Raw genomic sequence first — 19,374 nt, forward strand, 5'->3', positions numbered from 1 at the left:
AGGTGAGGTGCTGGAAGGCTGGAGGTTGGCTAACGTGATGCCACTGTTTAAGAAAGATGGTAAGGAAAAGTCAGGGAACTACAGACCAGTGAGCCTGATGTCGGTGGTCGGTAAGTTGTTGGAGGGAATCCTGAGGGAGAGGATGTACATGTACTTAGAAAGGCAAGGACTGATTAGGGATAGTCAACATGGCTTTGTGCGTGGGAAATTATGTCTCACAAAGTTGCCTGTGTTTTTTAAAGAAGTAACAAAGAGGATCGATGAGGGCAGGGTGGTAGATGTGATCTATATGGACTTCAGTAAGGCGTTCAACAAGGTTCCCCATGGGAGACTGATTAGCAAGGTTAGATCACATGGAATACAGGGAGAACTAGCCATTTGGATACAGAACTGGCTGAAAGGTAGAAGACAGAGGATATTGGTGGAGGGTTGTTTTTCAGACTGGAGGCCTGTGACCAGTGGAGTGCCACAAGGATCGATGCTGGGTACACTACTTTTCATCATTTATACACATGGTAGGCTGTTGGAGAAAATGCAGAGGCATGGAATTGAGGGTGGTTTAGCAGGCAGGCATAGGTGGTGGATTAGTAAGTTTGCAGATGACACTAAGTGGAGTAGTGGACAGTCTGGAAAGATGTTACAGGTTGCAGAGGGGACTTGGATAAACTGCAGAATTGGGCTGAGAGGTGGCAAATGGAGTTCAATGCAGCTAAATGTGAGGTGATGCACTTTGGGAAGAATAACAGGAAGACAGAGTACTGGGTCAATGGAAAGATTCTTGGTAGTGTGGATGTGCAGAGCAATCTTGGAGTAGAAAGTTGCTACCCAGGTTGATAGTGCTGTTAAGAAGGCATACGATGTGTTAGGTTTCATTCGTAGAGGGATTGAGTACCGGAGCCGCAATATCATGCGGCAACTATCCAAAACGCTGGGGCGGCCACACTTGAAATATTGTGTACAGTTCTGGTCGCCATATTTCGGGAAGGATGTGGAAGCATTGGAAAAGGTGCAGAGGAGATTTACCAGGATGTTGCCTGGTCTGGAGGGAAGGTCTTATGAGGAAAGACTGAGAGGCATGGGTCTGTTCTCATTGGAAAGAAGAAGGCTGAGGGGAATTGATAGAGACATACAAGATGATCAGAGGATTAGAAAGGGTAGACAGTGAAAGCCAGTTTCCTGGATGATGATGTCAGCGTGTACAAGGGGGCATAACTACAAATTGAGGGGTGATAGATATAAGACAGACGTCAGAGACAGGTTCTTTACTCAGAGAGTGGTACGGACATGGAATACCCTGCCTGCCAATGTAGTCAACTCAGCCACATTAGGGAAATTTAAACAATCCTTGGAATAAACATATGGATGATAATGGGTTAGTGTAGGGGGACGAGCTGAGAATAGTTCACAGGTCAGCGCAACATCGAGGGCTGAAGGGTCTGTTCTGCGCTGTATTGCTCTATGTTCTATGTTCTACATATAAATGATTTGAATGTGAGCATAAGAGGTATAGTTAATAAGTTTGCAGATGACACCAAAATTGGAGGTGTAGTGGACAGTGGAGAAGGTAACCTCAGATTACAATGGGACCTTGATCAAATGGGCCAATCAGCTGAGAAGTGGCAGATGGAGTTTAATTCAGATAATTGTGAGGTGTTACATTTTGGGAAAGCAAATCTTAGCAGGACTTATACACTTAATTGTAACGTCCTCGGGAGTGTTGCTGAACAAAGAGACCTTGGAGTGCAGGTTCATAGCTCCTTGAAAGTAGAGTCACAGGTAGATAGGATAGTGAAGGCGGCATTTGGTATACTTTCCTTTATTGGTCAGAGTGTTGAGTACAGTAGTTGGGAGGTCATGTTGCAGCTGTACAGGACATTGGTTAGGCCACTGTTGAAATATTGCGTGCAATTCTGGTCTCCTTCCTATTGGAAAAATGTTCTGAAACTTGAAAGGTTTCAGAAAAGATTTACAAGGATGTTGCCAGGGTTGAGGATTTGAGCTTTTGGGAGAGGCTGAACAGGCTGGGGCTATTTTCGTGTTTGGAATGAGCTGCCAGAGGAAGTGGTGGAGACTGGTACAATTGCAACACTTAAAAGGCATTTGGATAGGTATATGCATAGGAAGGGTTTGGAGGGATATGGGCCGGTGCTGGCAGATGGGACTAGATTGGAAAAAAATCCTCACTTATATAAATACATTACTTAGGTTTCCCAGTGCAACCTAAAGATTTCTGGTTGTGGCGGCTTTCTGCTAAGTGGATATAAACATGGCCTTCACAGCCAGGGTGCCATTCATTATCAAACAAAATGTCATTGGGGTCTTACCTATGTCAGGATAATCAGATTCAGATTGTAGTAATCAGACTGGGACACCCACATTAAACTTGGCTCGAAGATGACAATGGACAAGCTTCAGGCAGACATATTGCAAAAAGTATTATTTTCAATTTTAATCTCACTAATACTTCATTCCTGGTAGAAAACAAGGAGACAGATCAAAATTGGGATTCTTGCTTCTAATCACAAAATGAAGAAATGGGTTTGCTTTCTAAAATAGCTTGTGTCATTGATTTTTAAGGAGAGAATCTCTTCACCTGTGCATCAAGATTGTTCTGCTTCATTATTCAGTTTAAAATTTGACCAGTTAAGATGTGTTTCCTTTTCTGCTCCTGTTTTTAGATGCATTATTTTTCACTGTTCTAAACTACATAAGTCATCCATATGCTCATCTTGCCTAACCATCCATTGAAATTTTAGAATCTACAGAATTTTTCATACCCTCCCAATTTATTACCTCACCTTATATATTTACAAGATCTTAAAAGTTTTTTAAACCTTTGATTCCTAAGCTTCAAACATTTTATCAGTTAAATTCCAAGTGCCTTTTAAAATTCAATCTTCATTAGAAGTCTTCTATTTCTGTTTCCATATCTTTATGTATTCACATTTTTATCTCTTCTTTATTATTTTCTTATTTATTCTTAATTAGCCCACCTCTTAATTTCAGATAATGAGTAACAATTTTCTGTTTTTATTGTTAATCTCAGGCATTGCACTTCCACAAGCCAGGTAAATGATCATACCTGTTTTCAATGTTTTTATTGCAACTTGAGTTCTGTCATTCCAAACCCCTTGCCATACTTCTCCAAATGTTCCAGCACCTAATTTCTTTATCAGTTTCAGAGAGTCACGTGCAATTTCCCAATGATCCACAGTGTTGTAAGATAATCCAACAGTGACTGGTGTTTCTACCTAATGATTTAAAACAAAGAGCAATCATGTTACATGTTTCAATATTGCACACAGAGCCAATAAATAAGTATCCATAAGATACAGATAAATTTAATTGAAGATTAATATCAAATCTAAGAGAAACATTCATCTTAACTGTGTTATGAAGAATGTAAAAACATCCATCTTCAAATACAACAATTTACAGTACAGAAGGAAAGGAGACTTGGTTGCTTAGCAAGTTGATTTTGATAGGCTGAGAAATTGCTAGACAGAAAACAAAAGGGAACTATGTGCTCTCCATACCTACTTGCAATTCAAAATAAGTGGATGATTTGAGCATATTTATTTTGTTTGCAAAGCATTAATTCTTCAAGCAAGAATTAAACAGCCACATTATGAGCCTGATTAGTTATCTTAAACTAGTTGCCAGCATAGCACAATCAGAATTGTAGATCACGTTCTGTCCAATCACAGAAATTAGGTTTGGGAAATTAGGTTTGGGGTTTTACAAATGCAGACTGATTTACTATAGTCATAGAGTCATAGAATTATACAACACGGAAATAGATTTTGCGGTCCAACTCATCCATGCTGACCAACTATCCTGAATAAATTTCGTCCCATTGCCAGCATTTGACCCATACCCCTCTAAAACCTTCCTATATATGTTCTTTTAAATGTTATCATTGTACCAGCCTCCACCACTTCCTCGTGTATGGAGTGGTGCAGCTCATTCCATATGTACACCACCTTCTTCATTAAAAAACAAAGTTGTCCCTTAGGTCCATTTTAAACCTTTCCCCTCTCACCTTAAAACTATGCCCTCTGGTTTTAGACTACCTCAGGGAAAATACCTTGTCTATTTACCTTATTCATATCCCTCATGATTGTCTAAACTTCCATAAGGTCACCCCTCAGCCTCTGATGCTCCATGGAAAATAGCCCCAGCTTACTCAGCTTCTCCCTATAACTCAAACCCTCCAACTCCGGCAATATTCTTAGATATTTCTGAACTCTTTCAAGTTTAATAACATTTTCCACAGTAGGGAGACCAGAGTTGAATGCAGTATTCCAAAAGTGGTCTCACCAATGTCCTGTATAGCTGCAACATGACATCCTAACTCCTGTATTCAATGCTCTGACCAATAAAGGCAAGCGTACCAAACACCTTCTTCACTATCCTGTCTACCTGGGACTCCACTTTCAAGGAACTATGAACCTACACCCCAAGATCTCTTCATTCAGCAACACAACCAGGACCCGACCATTAGCATGTAAGCCCTATCTTGATTTGCTTTTCCAAAATGCAACACCTCACATTTATCTAAATTAAACTCCATCTGAGACTCCTCAGCCCATTGGCCCATCTGGTCAATGTCCCATTGTACTCTGGGATAACCAATTTTGGTGTTATCTCCAAACTTAATAACCATTCATCCTATATTCACATCCAAATCATGTACCTATATGACAAAAAGCAATTGACACAGCAGTGATCATTGTGGCAATCCACTGGTCATGAATCTCCATCCAAAAAACAATTCGCCACCACCACCCTTTGTCTCCTACCTTCAAGCCAATTTTATATCCAAATAGTTAGTTCTCCCTGGATCCCATCTGATCCAGCCTTGCTAACCAGACTACCATGCACAACCTTATTGAACAGCTTGAAGAAGTCCATACAGGCAACTTCTACTGCTCTGCCTTCATCAATCTTCGTTGCCACTTCTTCAAAAAGCTCAATCAAGTTAGTGAGACATGTTGACTATCCCTAATCAGTCATTGTCTTTACAAATACATGTAAATCTGATTCCTCAGAATCCCCTCCAACAACTTACCACCCCTGAAGTCAAGGTCATCAGTTTATATTTCCTACCACCTTTCTTAAATAATGGCACCGCATTAGCCAACCTCCAGTCTTTTGGCATCTCACCTGTGGCTGTCCATACATATATCTTGAAAGGGACTCAATAATCTCTTCCCTAGCTTCCCACAAAAGTTTGAGGTACTTCTGATCGGACTTATTTACCTTTCTGCATTTTAAGCCATCCTTCACTTCCCCCTCTGTAATATGGACACTTTTCAAGATATCATTATTAATTTCCCCAAGTTCTCTAGCTTCCATATGATTCTCCACTGTAAACACTGATGCAAAACATATGTTTAGTATCTCACCTACGTCCTGTGGTTCTACACATCGATCACCTTGATGATCTTTAAAGTGCCCTATTCTGTCCGTAGTTATACATTTTCCTTGAGCGTTGTAAAATCTCTTTGGATTTTCTGTAACCTACTTGCCAAAGATATCTCATGTTCACTTTTTGCTTTCATGATTTCCCTCTTAAGTACACTCCTACTGCCTTGATACTGCTCTTGGGATTCACTGATCCCAGCTATCTATACCTGACATATGCCTCTTTCTTTATCTCTAATAGAGCCTTAATTTGTTCCTACATCTACCAGTCTCACTATTTGCACAAACTGGAACATACTGACTCTAAATTCTCATTATTTCATTTATAAAGGCCTCCTACTTTTCAGCTGTCCCTTTAACCTGCGAGTAGCCTCTCCCAATCAACTTTTGTAAATTTGTGCCTAATACCATCGAAATTAGCCTTGCTCCAATTTAGAACTTTAACTTTTAGATCGGGTCAATACTTTTCTATCACTATATTAAAGCTAATACAATTGAGATGACTGGCCCCACAGTGCTCCCCCACTGACCCTTCAGTCACTTGCTCTGCCTTATTTTCCAAGAGAAGGTCACGTTTTGCTCTTTCTCCAGTAGGTACATAATAAGACAATTTCCTTGCACACACTTAAATTCCTTTCCACGTAAGCCCTTAACACTGGCTGTCCCAGTCTATTTCTGAAAACTTAAAATACTGCTGCCATTACAATCCTATTATTCTTACAGGTATCTGAGATCTCCTTACATATTTATTGGAGGGGGGTTGTGCTCTACAATCCCAAAAAGGTGATTCCTCTTTTCCTACTTCTCAGTTCCATCATATAACTTCACTGGACATCATTTCAAACTTGTCATTACTGTGCTTGTCCTACAAAGCCAACAAATAGAATACACTCTTTGGGAGAATACTTTGTTTATTAGCAATTTTTGAGAAGTTATGTAGCTCAGGCTGATAGTAAGTAGGTAAGTTAGCTCACTGAGCTGGAAGATTTGTTTTCCGATGTTTCATCACCATACTAGGTAACATCATCAGTAAGAGTCTGTGATGAAGAGCTGGTGGTATGTCCTGCCTCGCTATTTATAGGGGTTGGTTTCTTAAGATGAGTGATGCCATTTCCAGTTCTTTTTTTTTCAATAGTCTTTACGATACAGAACTGCTGCATTAATCTTTGTTTGCAAAAAACAATCTCTTAGTCTTATTTTCTCTGGTTAAACATCTTATTGAAAAACAGACAAGTAAATGACTCAATAAAGTAAAATAAAGTGTTTTGATAAAATTAAACATTTGCTTCACCTTCCGGCATGGAGTTCTAAGATGTGTGCACAAGCCATCTTGCTTTCGCAAATAGTGGTTCACAAGCTCTGTCAACGTTTGGAAGGTTGCTCTTTTCGTGATAAAAAATCCTCCTTCATCCAAGCGTCTGATTTTATAATGTTTCACAGTGTCTTCGTCACGAACTGTAAATAGGAAACAAATACAGCATTCAAAATGCAATTTTTCAAAGCATTAACAATATTAACAGTTAGTGATTGCTTGACAAACAGCCAAGTGAAAGAATTAGCATGAAACCTAAGCCAGAATTCAATTGTTTTTGGTCAGCTTGATTGAATAAAGCCTGAACCAAAGAACCTAACCATAATGAATCACATGGACCAGTTAAAACAACAACAAACCAACCAACGCAGAAGTTAAATTTAACAGTTGCAAGAGAGAAGATGATGGATGTGCTTGTGAGACAAATATGTGCTAACAGTTGAACACCCACACTACCCTTACTAAACAAATCATTTAGGACTTTGTGCTTGACTTTAAATAGAGTAGAGTAAAACTGGATCAACAGCATTCTTAAACCTTATAAAATAAGCAGAGCTAATTCAAGGTGAATTTCTATTTGCATTATCGGACACTGAATGCGTGTTTTATGTTCTTTATGCCTAATGAATGGTTTGTCCCTCACTTGAATGTAATAGCTGAGGTGCAACCACACCCACATTAATTCTTAGCATATGCTCTGCATTGATAGTGCAAATTCAGCCAACACTCATACAATTTAAAGGAACTTGCACCTCCTATAAGGGGTGATTCAAAGATATTCATACAGTCCTTACAGAGAAGGACCTCCTACCACCCTCATTTCCCAATACCTGGGTTCTTCTTTCTTTCTCTATCTGATGATGCTCTCACAATATGCACATCTTCGAAATATTATTCATCAGCAAGTGAAGAGCAACTGTGACCCACTTTCTTGCAAACACGAGCTCAAAAATCAGCTGAAATGTACAATAGTCAGTTAAAGGAAGCTACACGGGATGAATTACGGATGACATGTTAGCTGCTGCAAAGGCAGCAGGGAAAGATGGCCCATGATCAATTCTCCAACAGATGCCATAAGTGAACACTTCCAGTTCATTGGCCATGCACCAGCAACTCCTTACTGCATGGGTCAGTCAGGGGGTTTCTGCACCATGACAGATAATGTGAAGGGGTTTGCCTTCAATTGATGTCAGGTCTTTACAAGATACAGTCAGCGTGGAAGCACGTCCTCATTTCTATATACAGGACACTGCAATATAGAGATTACGATGATAACTCTGTAACCTTTATGGAAAGTGAGACTCATGCTATTCAGGTTCCGGATTCTAGCACCTCATACAACTCGATATGCTTGAGGGAGCTCATGGAAAAAGACGTGTACATCATCAAGTCATTCTTATGTACATATTTCACACAAAACAGTGAGAATGTTGAGGTGCCACCCTCTGTTAGTGCAGTAGCACTACTGGTTAGATATATTCTGTCCAATCATTTGGCTTACTTCACCCAGCAGTCCCTTAACCAAAACTCGGTCCTAGTACCGAAATCGACAATGCGGACTACCCTAACAGAAACCAAGATGCTAAAGTCTACAGCTGCACCACCTCATAAGAAAATTTGCAAAGGCTATGTAACCACGGCTACCTCATTTATATTCTTTGAAGATACAGGCAGACTTCCAATTCCCACATAATGGATAGCACCTCATGGAGAACAAAGTAGATCAAAGAGCACTTAAGACAGCTACTAAAGACCTGAAGAAGGGTTACACCAAAAACATTGACTTGTTCACTTCCTGATGCTACCCGGCTTGCTGTATTCTTCCAGACTCCTGCCTGTCTCTTTTGGATTCCAGCATCTGCAGTTTTGTTTGTCTCTAACCCTTAACATGGTTGTGTCCTCTGGTATTAGTACATCTTTGTTACAATTGGAAAGAAAACTGTTTGGCATAGCTATTTTTGAATGGAGTTTATTTGGATAAAATGCATTGGCATAGCTTAAAGGGATAAAGTATGACTCCAATCAACAGAGAGTTTGCCCCTGATATCCGTTTTTTGTTAGGGTTCCTTGGTGCCAAACTCAGTCAAATGTGGCCTTGAAATCATAAGCAGTCTTTCTCACCTCACCTTTGGAGTTCAGCTTTTTCGAACATACTTGAATCCAGGGTGTACAACTTGACAAAACCCAAACTGAGCATCAGTGATCAGGTTATTGCTAGGCAAGAGCTGTTTGATAGCACTGCTGATGGCCACTTTCAGTCGAGAGTAGATTAATGGGGTGGTAATAGGCCACGTCAGATTTTACTGCTTTTAAGACATACCTGGGCGATTTTTCACATTGTCATGTAGATCCCAATAATGTAGCTGTACTGGAACAGCTTGACTAGACGTGTGGCAAGTTCCAAAGCACAAGTATTCTATTACTATCTCTCAATTCATATTACTAAGGCAGGTTATTTCATTTATTTTATGCTATTTTAGTTTGTGACCTCTTGCTGTTTTCAAGTTCACTGCAACATTCATTAATGTTGCCACAGTGACTACATTTCAAAAGGCTTCTGACAGCTCAAGTATGTATAACATATTTTGAGATCTTGAAAGGCACTAAATGAATGCAAATTACTTAGCTACATTGTAACTGTAAATTTTTTGATTTCTTTCTGTTCTGTCTTGTAGCAAGAATACCGACAAAAGATGAAGATTCTGTGCAATGTTCACCAGATGTCAATCCTTTGATAAAACTATCTGCTCTGTTTTATCAGATACATCAGGCAATACTTTGAAAGAGTATAAAGGGGCTCAGACTTTTAAGGTTGGCTGTCTATGTTTATAGAGGAGTTGTAGCAAATAAAACCATGGCCAATTGACTGTTGTTCTTGTAGTGTGAGATGTTGAACAGAAACAAATAATTCAGACATAAAAAAGTAAGCATTGTTTCATAAGTATGATTAGTATTCAAGTGGCCAAAAAATACAGTGTCCTATACAATGGAAATGTATTTCTCCATCATTCATTTCAATTCTCCAAGCTATCATTGTGAGTATTGTTACTTCATCATCTTGTTGTTATCCATTTTCTGACTTACTTTCTCCACATAGTAAAAACATTATATATTACCATATTACTTGTACATTTGAAGAGAATCACAAGATCATCAACAATGCACTAAAATGTGTGGATAATTCATGTCTAATGCACTTGGGAATTGTATACAAGGCAGACAAATATGCACATGGAAAGACATATTTATGACATTGCCTTTCATGCTACACATAAATGACTCAAGCTTGGTTAATAGGCATATCATTTTCAAGTTTATAGATGATATCAAACTCAGTAGCACTGCAAATAGTGAGTTCAATAGCAGCAGACTTCAGGAGGACATAAACAGAATAAGGATGTGAAATGCACAGATGCATAGTAAGCACAATTTAATGCAAATAAGTGTGGTGATGTATATGTGGAGAAACCATCTTGAGAACCAGCATCATGGAGCTAGTTCATGTTGGTGGAATGAAAGGTGATAAATGAATGCAAATTATTTATCAAGATGCCAAACAGATTGTGGTTGCTTTCTATCATGTGTCAAGCATCTACATGAAGGGATAGAGCTTCAATGCAAAGCTCACCACAAAGCTATAATCCTAGTAAGAACTTTCTGCTCTGTTTTATTGGAATCAATAGTGAAATGTGCCAGTGACAAGGATGCATATTCACAAATCCTTGTACGTGACAGGAATTCTCTGTATAGTTCTACTCACTGTTTTAGGGATATGTTAATTCCTTGGTGAGGCCTTTGGAGCAGAAGTACTAAAATAATGGCAGGAATGAGGAAGTTCATGTCTGTAGAGAGACTGAAGACTCTGTGTTTATTCTCCTCGGTCCGACTTATGTTAAGAGAACATCAAATAGAGGAAGAAACATTCAAAAAGAATCAAGGCTTTCCATAAAGGAAGCAAAGGGATTTTTTTTTCTTCTGGTAAATGTGATGGTAACAACAAGGTTATAAATGCAAATTAAAAGGCCTCAGGACTAGAAGATACATGACGAGGAATTTCTTCACGCAGATTTGTTACAATTTGAACATGTTATCTGAAACACATTATCTGAAAGAGAGGTGGAGTCCGACCACGTTGGAAATTTGAAAAACTCAGTTTTACAGGATTATGACTAAAAGCTATTTGCGTGGTGAAATTGGACTGCATTTTCAAAAAGCTGGCATAGATAGGTTAGGCTGAGTGTTCCCTTCTATGCTATGACATTTTTCCTTTGCCAATGTTAATGACTCTACATATAATTTAAACTTCACAAAAATACCCAAATAAGTAAAATGAATGCATGCACTGGCTGAAATTTTGAAGAATGCTGGAAACTAGTTTTGAAAGAGAGGGTTAAACACTCTCTTTGCTAGGACCATAAAATAATGCACAGCTTTGATATCATACACAAATACAACATTCCATACGAAGTTGTGCAGCCTCACTAAATATATGCAATGCAATGGAATTTCAGATTCACGTGACTAACATAATGAATTTCAGACATTCCATGCAAGCATGAACTATGAGGAAAACATTTGTAGGCAAAGTGGATGGGAGAAAGGAGATCTTGTAGCACAGTGGGTAGGATTTCTCCCTCTCAGCCAGAAGCTTTGGGTTTGAGTCCCAATCCAGAAGTTGATGGCCAAGTAATATATGTTCATAATGTAGGCAAACAGAATGAATATCAGTCTGCAATTCCTTCCAACAAATACCAAATGGTAAGAGTAGGAGAGATTCCTGGTCAACCATGCAATGGAAAGAAAATTAGAGGCTCTTCTATCACTATTCGTGGCTCCAGATTACAATAGTCAATGTCACCACAGCAACTCTGACTCACTGAGGGAGTTGGTTGGTTCATTCAGCTGGATAACTACCATGGATCAGATTAGTGTAAACAGCACAGGGTTTGATCCCAGTTCCAGATGGGGAAGACTTCAGATCCTGTTTGCTTGCCTTATCCATGGAAGAGCTGTATGTTGGATCTGCCTTTGGACAGTGAACAGAAGATAAAAATAAAATAATAACAGAAAAGCAGAATGAAAATATCACTGGGTATTTATGACCCAGGATGAAGTAGTCATTATGCCTTTTTAAAATCTGTGCCTAATATCATGTAGCAACCAAACTCAGTCAGTGGGCTACCAAATACAAAGAAATCAAATTCTCTTCTTCATTCATTTGGACAAATGACATATCACCAAAAATTCAACAGAAATGATAACCCCAAGGAAATAGGTACACAGCAACCACCAGTGTCACTGACTCTAATTCATGCTCAGTGACCAGTATGAGCTAGTTGAAAAACGTAGATGTCCACCTAACCAGCTGCAGCAGAAATCCATCCAGTTGTGGGCCTTCTGATCAGATGATCTCATCATGAAATCCTGCTCTGGCCTTCCAAGTATGTTGAATCATTTCAGCACATCAATCAGCATGCGTAAAAATAAGCTAAACAGCAGAAAGAAGTAGGCACCAGACAGTGCTAAATAAACCCACAAACAAAAATTCTGATCAAAGCTCTGCTGTCCTGTCAAACCCAGTCATGAATGGTAGAGGCAAGAGATGTTATGACATCAATGGATGAATTAAGACCTGCAAGCATAACCAAAGTGTAAATATTTTACTTAATCACCAAAATGGTCAACATATTTCTGTTTGTTACTTATCTAGAACAAAAGACAGTTCTCTAGGTTTCTTCAATAAACTCAAAAAACAACAATTCGCTTATTGTTAAGCAACCTCGCAAAAAATCATCATTTCAGCTCGGAATTAAACTTCATTTCCTTAATCACAAACAAGTACATAATTACACAATAGATAAGACAATCCAACTGTGCAGTGATTAGATGAGATTTTTTTTAAATGGCAAATGGGAAAATACCTTGGTGGGGCCAAGAGTGCAAAGTCTAAGAATTAAAGATAAAGAAGACGTTTGATGGTCTCGTCAACATTTTCTCGTCAAGACTGCAATGCTGGCAATTATATAAATTGATGGGCAAATAAGATTTTAGTTTGGACGACAGTCAGTTAGAAATCCTGATGTTTGACTTTATAGGTAATTACAATATACAAACAAGGAACAAAAGTGGGCTACCCAGCCCTTCAAATTTGCTCTGCAATTCAGTAAGGTCAAGGCTGATCTGATTTTAGCCTCAACTCTACATTCCTGTCGACCCAGAATAGCCTTGCATCCCTTTGATAATCAAGAATCTATCTACTTCTGCCTTAAAAATACTTTATGATTCTGCACCCACTGCCATTTCAGTAAGGGTATTCCAAAGACTCAAACCTCCAAGAAAAGAAAATTCTCAACTATCTTAAATAGGAAACACTTATTTTTAAACTCTGACCTGGAATTCTAGACTGTCCCACAAGAGGAAACATCTCTGTCATATCACCCAGTCAAGTCCCATCAGGATTTATAAGTTTAATTTAAGTCACTTCCGACACTTCTAAACTCCAGAGGATATAGATCCAGCGTGACTAGCCTTTCATCATACACAATCCACTCAATATATTTTAGTCTAGTAAACCTTCTCTGAACCACTTCTAACATAGTAAATATCTTCATTAAGTACAATGACCAGTAGAATACACAGTATTCCACAAGTTGTCTCACCAATTATCTGCATAATTGAAACACTGCATTCAATTCTTCTCACAATAAAACATAACATTCTATTACTGCTGCACCAACATACTAACCTTCTGTGATTCATGCACGAGGACACCTGTATCTCTCTCTGCATCCTCTCACCATTTCAATAATATGCTTCATTTTTTATTCTTTGAACCAAAATGGACAATGTCACAATTTCCCACATTGTACTGAATTTTACAGAGCTTTGCACCCTCTCATTACCCATCTATGCTCCTCATGCTTTTCAAAATTCACTTTTCTTCCTGTCTTTGTGTCATCAATATTTCATCCAAGAGAGCTCCATGCTGAGTGGAAAGTGATTGTGGGAACCCAGTATACCTACACACAAAACTAGACTGAACTACTTAGAACCATCGTCAGCTAAAAGTGCAAGGTGAGCCATCAACCTCAGCTTCCTTGGGGCGGGGCGGGGGGGGGGGGGGAATGAAGAAGAAAGAACGAGCAATAGTGACAGGGGAATCTCACGACATTGGTAGGGAAATTATTGGAGAAAATTCTGAAGGACAGAATGAGTATTCATTTGAAATAGCGTGAGTTAATTAGGGATATTCAGCATGGCTTTGTCAAAGGGAGATCATGCCAAACAAATACGCTAAATTTTTCAAAAATGTGATCGAGCATGTGGATGAGGGAAATTCTGTTGATTTAGTTTAAATGAATTTTAGCAGAAGTTTTGACAAAATATCACATAGGAGACAGATTAAGAAGGTTAAAGCACATGGAATTCAGCATCTGTGGAGGGAGAAATGTGTATGTTTCACATCCAAAAATGACTCTTATTCATTACGTGTCATAAGTTGATTTACAAAAGCTCCACAACATAAAGATGCACGGAATGAGCCGTCCCTCAATTTTATGATAACTAAACACATTCCTGTGACCTCTTGCAACAATATTGTGGCATTCCAAAACAAGGAGAGTGGGTAGGTATTCTGTATACAGAAGGCTGAGTTTTAATTTCTGATTTGGCTAACAAATGCCTTAAAGCAATTAGGATACTATCATTATTTCGGTATCGTTGTCCCCAAACCTCAGGTTTCCTGTAAAATTAACTGCAGTATATTCCAACAATATATTCTCAGTTCTCAACTTTTTTGTCCCTAACAGTCAAAGAGAGATACAACTTAAAGATAGGCTCTTCAACCCACCCTGTCCATGCCACAAAACAGATACTGAACTAGATTAATCCCATTTACCTATATTTGGACCATAGCCTACTATGCCCTGGCATTTTAGGTGCTCATTCAGAGGTTTTTTTAAAATGTTGCGGGAGTGCCTGCCGTTACCACCCTTTCAGGCAGAAGGTTCCATATTTCTATCACACTCTGGGTGATATAAGTTTTTTCAGATCCCCTTTAAACCATTTATCTAAACCTTAACCTTATGGCACATCCACCATAGGGCAAAGATTCTCATATGATCCACCCTATCTTTGCCTGTTATAATCTTGTACACCTTAATCAAATCCCCCTTCAGTCCTCTCTGCTCCAAGGAAAACAAACCCAGCCTATCCAGGCTCTCCACATAACTGAGACTTTCCCTCCCAGGTAACAACCCGATGAATCTCTTCTCTCCTTAATTCTACAAGGAGAACATAAATTCCCACTGGTTCAATATTTGAATGAACTATCCCATTTCGTATAACTGAAGAAACAGAACTCAGAATATCAAACTCATTTAGCATACCGCTTAGGTTGCAGTGTGCAGAAACTAGAAATGAAAATAAGACTTTAATACTTGGAGGCAAGCAGGGACACGAATGGGGTGGGGGGGGGGGGGAGGCTGTTAGTAAGGAGTGTTATCCCCAGATACCTCTGATGTAGTCCAGGATGGGAAGGTCTAAGATCAGTCTCTCCAGCAAGATGTCAACTGGGGCCTTCATACGACCAGTTGACACCACATCTTGCCAACACATCCTTGTGAACCAGAGGTAGGCAGGGGGCATGTCACACTTGCTCATCTCCAGAATTACCAAGGGCATTCTAGATTGCAGGCTTGGGGCTGGTAGGAAGGTGCCATGTTTTGCCTGGTGGAGGTAATCAATCCCTTTCACAGGCTACATGCCTCATTCACCATTTTCCTTGGTTTGCAAAGTCAAATCCTGATGTAAGCCACAGTGTCATACTGTCTGTAGCTATTGCTTCTGATGTTGTTGTGGCAACACCATCAGAACATCCTGGAGCAAGTTTCCATCACTTGAGCTTGGAAGTCTGGCAAGGGCAGGCACGTACCTGAATGTGGATTTAATCCCATCAAACCTCCTAAAACTGGCCACACTAGGTTTGCCACCAGTTTTCAGGCAGTAGAAAGGTACTGCCCGCATATCCTAAACAACGCACAAGCACAGACAACCATTAAATTCTACACAAGGCCTCCACTAAGAAATCAACCTGTGTAATTTGACCAATTTTAAAAGGACCTGTCAGTGCATATTAGGCGACACACACAAATGAGCAATTGCCAAGCAAAATGAAAGAAATTCTTATCTCCAAGGTGAAGAGACAGAGAGACAAAGAAAATCCTGGAGAAATGAAGAGGGCAAGTCTAAAGTCAGGAGGAAGTTTAAAGCTGTCGAGATAAACGTAAATGTAGATAATTATGTATTCCAAAGGGCATCTGTTTCAGTGATCGCAAAAGTACAGGGATCAGAAACTACGTAACAGTGGCCAGCAAGAGGGGAAGCATGAGGATCTGGACCTGGATTATTTTCAGGAGATGTTATCAGTTCCTTTGGCGTCACAGCTTTGTTTTAGGAGATTAAATAGATTCAAGCAAATATTTTGTGTGACCCGTGGAAAATGCCGGTTGAATAAAGTGAATATTATTTCCTCATTCTAAGCTAATTTCTTCTGCATTACCACATCACATGGTTATGCAGGAATCTGTTTATACACTTGTTCTTTACTCCACTGTAATACCAACCTTTGAACTTTACCAGGTATATTAAAAGAAGAGCAGCATTAACAATGAATAAAGTCAGAGTAAACTTAAAGCACATCAAGTTGTTGTGTGATGATCATGGAGTTAAATATCTTGTTGTGGGCCTACAGTGGGCCTGCCTAAATTATTCAGCACGCTTTCTATGAAAGGTGAAAATTCAGCAGACTGGCTATTGGTGGCTCTACAAGGGCTCAAATACAGACTCACAAATATAAATATAAAAATAAATGTAGAAAAGGTTGAACAACTTGAAATTAAGAAGCTGATTGTTGTTCTTGAGTCCAGAAACTGTGATGGCATAATGATACTTTCGTTGGGCCTATAAACCAGAGAGCCACGTAATGCTCTGGGGACCCAGGTTTAACTCCTGCTGAATGTCAAGGCTTTGGGCTGACAAGTGGCAAGTAGGGTTCACAATGCTCAATTTCCAGACAATTACCATCTCTAACAGGAGAGACAAAATCTAACTATCACCCCTTGACATTTGTATTATCATCACTGAAATCCCCCACTATCAGCATCCTTGGGGTTACCATTGACCAGACATTGAACTGGTCTAGCTATGTAAATATTGTTGCTTCAACAACAGGCCAGAGGCTAGGAATCTTACAGTGAGTAGCTCACCTCCTGACTCCCCAAAGCCCATCCAGCATCTAGAAGCCACAGGCCAGGAGGGTGATGGAATACTCCTAACTTGTCTGGATGAGCTCAGCTCCAACAACACTCAAGAAGCTTGACACTATCCAGGAGCAAGCAGCTCACTTGATTGGTGCCAGATCCACAAGCATCCATTCCCTCTTCCACCAATACACAAGAATGATATCATTACCCAATTAATGTTTCCAGAAGATAAGATGCACCTGCAGAGCACAAGCAGCAACAGTGACTGGTAGCCACAATGAGACTGGCCACTGGATTGTAGAACAGCGCCATGGTCTGCCAGCAGCTTAACTAAACACAAAAGTACCAACTAAAACATGAAGTGCCTGATCCAGTGCAAGACCATCATTGATCCAAAAACTGAAAATAAAATCTAATTTCTGCCTATAGCCACTCCATAGCCACTCAGAAAATTCAGATTCAGCGATTTATAAATTGAGAATCCTATTCTTGCCCTCTGCAATCCATTAGTAAGTTCCTCTAGGAGCTTAGTCCATCATTAATTGGAGGTGAACTGGCTCCTGGCTTAGCCCATTCACCTCTCCTTTCCACACCTTTCATATACCAGCCTCTATTTGAAAACTCCAGCATATTCAAGAGGCATCAGGAGTCTGGTGTTATGTTCAAAGTATGGCCATTCTTGCTCTCATACTCTTTGGCGTTAGAAAGTCCTGACCTAATTGTCAGAAGACAAGACAGAAAATTCACGAAGACTCTGTTCAAGCTAGAGATACAGGCCAGCACTGAAGTTCTTAGCATCATGGATTGACAGCAGAAGACTTTATAAAGTCACTAAATAATGCAGGAATATACCTGAGAGTGAATAGTCGCCCAACTTGCTTTCACTTTCTCGGACTATAAAGGAGCCATTTCCATTTCCAGCCATTAACAATTGTTTCTCCGCATCTACGCGTTTGATCGCTCCAAAGAAATAGCTGTAATAAAAGAGAAAAACATTTTTAATATGAGGTGTAGTCTGAAAAAGATCTGGAGAAAGGCTAAGTAAGAACAGTTTGCTGAAACACTGAAAATTTAGAAACAAGAAGTTGAAGCTTTCAGATATTTTAAACTTACATTGGACCAAAGTTCTGCACACACTGCTGCTGAGTGTCGTTGGTAGAGAAAGTATATGTTTGTGGATATGGTGCTTAATGGTAACTCTCATGATGTTGATATTGCGGGACTCAGCAATGCTCATGCCATTGAATGTCAAAGAGCAATAGTTGAGTGTTCCCTTGTTGGAGAAAGTCATTACTTGACACTGACACGGCACGAATGTTACTTGCAGCTTCGACCCAAACATGGATATTGTCCAGGTCTTGCTGCATTTCGACATGAACTGCATCAGTTTGAGGAGTCATGAGTTGTGCTGAACATTGTACAATCACCAACAAACATTTACTCTTCTGATTTATGACAGAGGGAAAATCATTGATGAAGCAGCTGAAGATTGTTGAAACTAAGACACTACCTTGGTGAACTCCTCCATAGATATCCTGAAGCTGAGGTGACTGATTTCAACAACCACAATCATCTTTCTTTGTGCTACGTATGACTCTAACTAGTGGAGAGATTTGCCCAGATTCCCACTGAATACAGGTCTTTGGTGCAACTCACTTCTTGAATTCAGTTATTTTGTCCACCATTGAAACAAGACTGCAATGAGGTCAGGAGCTGAGTGACTTTGTGGAAACCAAACCAAGCATCAGTAAGCTGCTAAGCAAGTGCTTTTGATGGTAAATACAAGCCAGTTAATTTAACATCTGTGATTCAAAAAAGAATTTAATATTAGATCATTTAGAAAAAATAGTTAACTAAGCAGAATCAACATAGCTTCATGAAGGGGATATCATGGCTGACAAATTCATTGGAGTTCTTTGAGGGGGTAACAAACAGAATAGATAAAGGGGAACTAGTAGATGTAATATATTTGGATTTCCAAAACTCATTGTCATAAAATCCCATTTGGTTCACTAACATAGTCTGGGGAAAAAAATCTACTTTCCTTACCCAGTCTAGCCTACACGCAACACCAGACCCATAGCAATATAGTTGACTCTTAACTGCTCTTTGAAATGGTCTCACAAGCCACTCATGTCAAAGGTAAATAGGAATTGACAATAAATGCTCGCCTTGCCAATGATAACTACATCACACTAAAAAATTTGACTACTTCCACAAAGCAAGAAGTTAAGGTACTGGAGAAATAAGCCTCCGAGCTTACTTTCACAATCAGGACTCCCGCCCACCTTCCGAAGACCCCTTCGCCCACCTCCAACACACTGCATCCACCTGGACACCCCGTGCTGGCTTATTACCTGCCCTCGACCTCTC

At 39.6% G+C, this 19,374-nt stretch overlaps 1 protein-coding gene across 2 annotated transcripts in view; it reads right to left on the reverse strand.

The window, feature by feature from the left end:
* frk (fyn-related Src family tyrosine kinase) overlaps positions 1-19,374 on the reverse strand; it is a 111,996-nt gene that overhangs the window by 24,348 nt on the left and 68,274 nt on the right. For both annotated transcript variants that reach the window (XM_043684765.1, XM_043684759.1), the window contains 3 exons: positions 17,854-17,975; positions 6,719-6,882; positions 3,083-3,251 (listed from right to left, as the gene is read on the reverse strand). In XM_043684765.1, coding sequence (XP_043540700.1) covers positions 3,083-3,251; positions 6,719-6,882; positions 17,854-17,975 — 455 coding nt within the window. The remainder of the gene's footprint in view (positions 1-3,082; positions 3,252-6,718; positions 6,883-17,853; positions 17,976-19,374) is intronic.

Source organism: Chiloscyllium plagiosum, chromosome 3 (genome assembly GCF_004010195.1).
Source record: "Chiloscyllium plagiosum isolate BGI_BamShark_2017 chromosome 3, ASM401019v2, whole genome shotgun sequence".
Lineage (NCBI taxonomy): Eukaryota > Metazoa > Chordata > Chondrichthyes > Orectolobiformes > Hemiscylliidae > Chiloscyllium > Chiloscyllium plagiosum.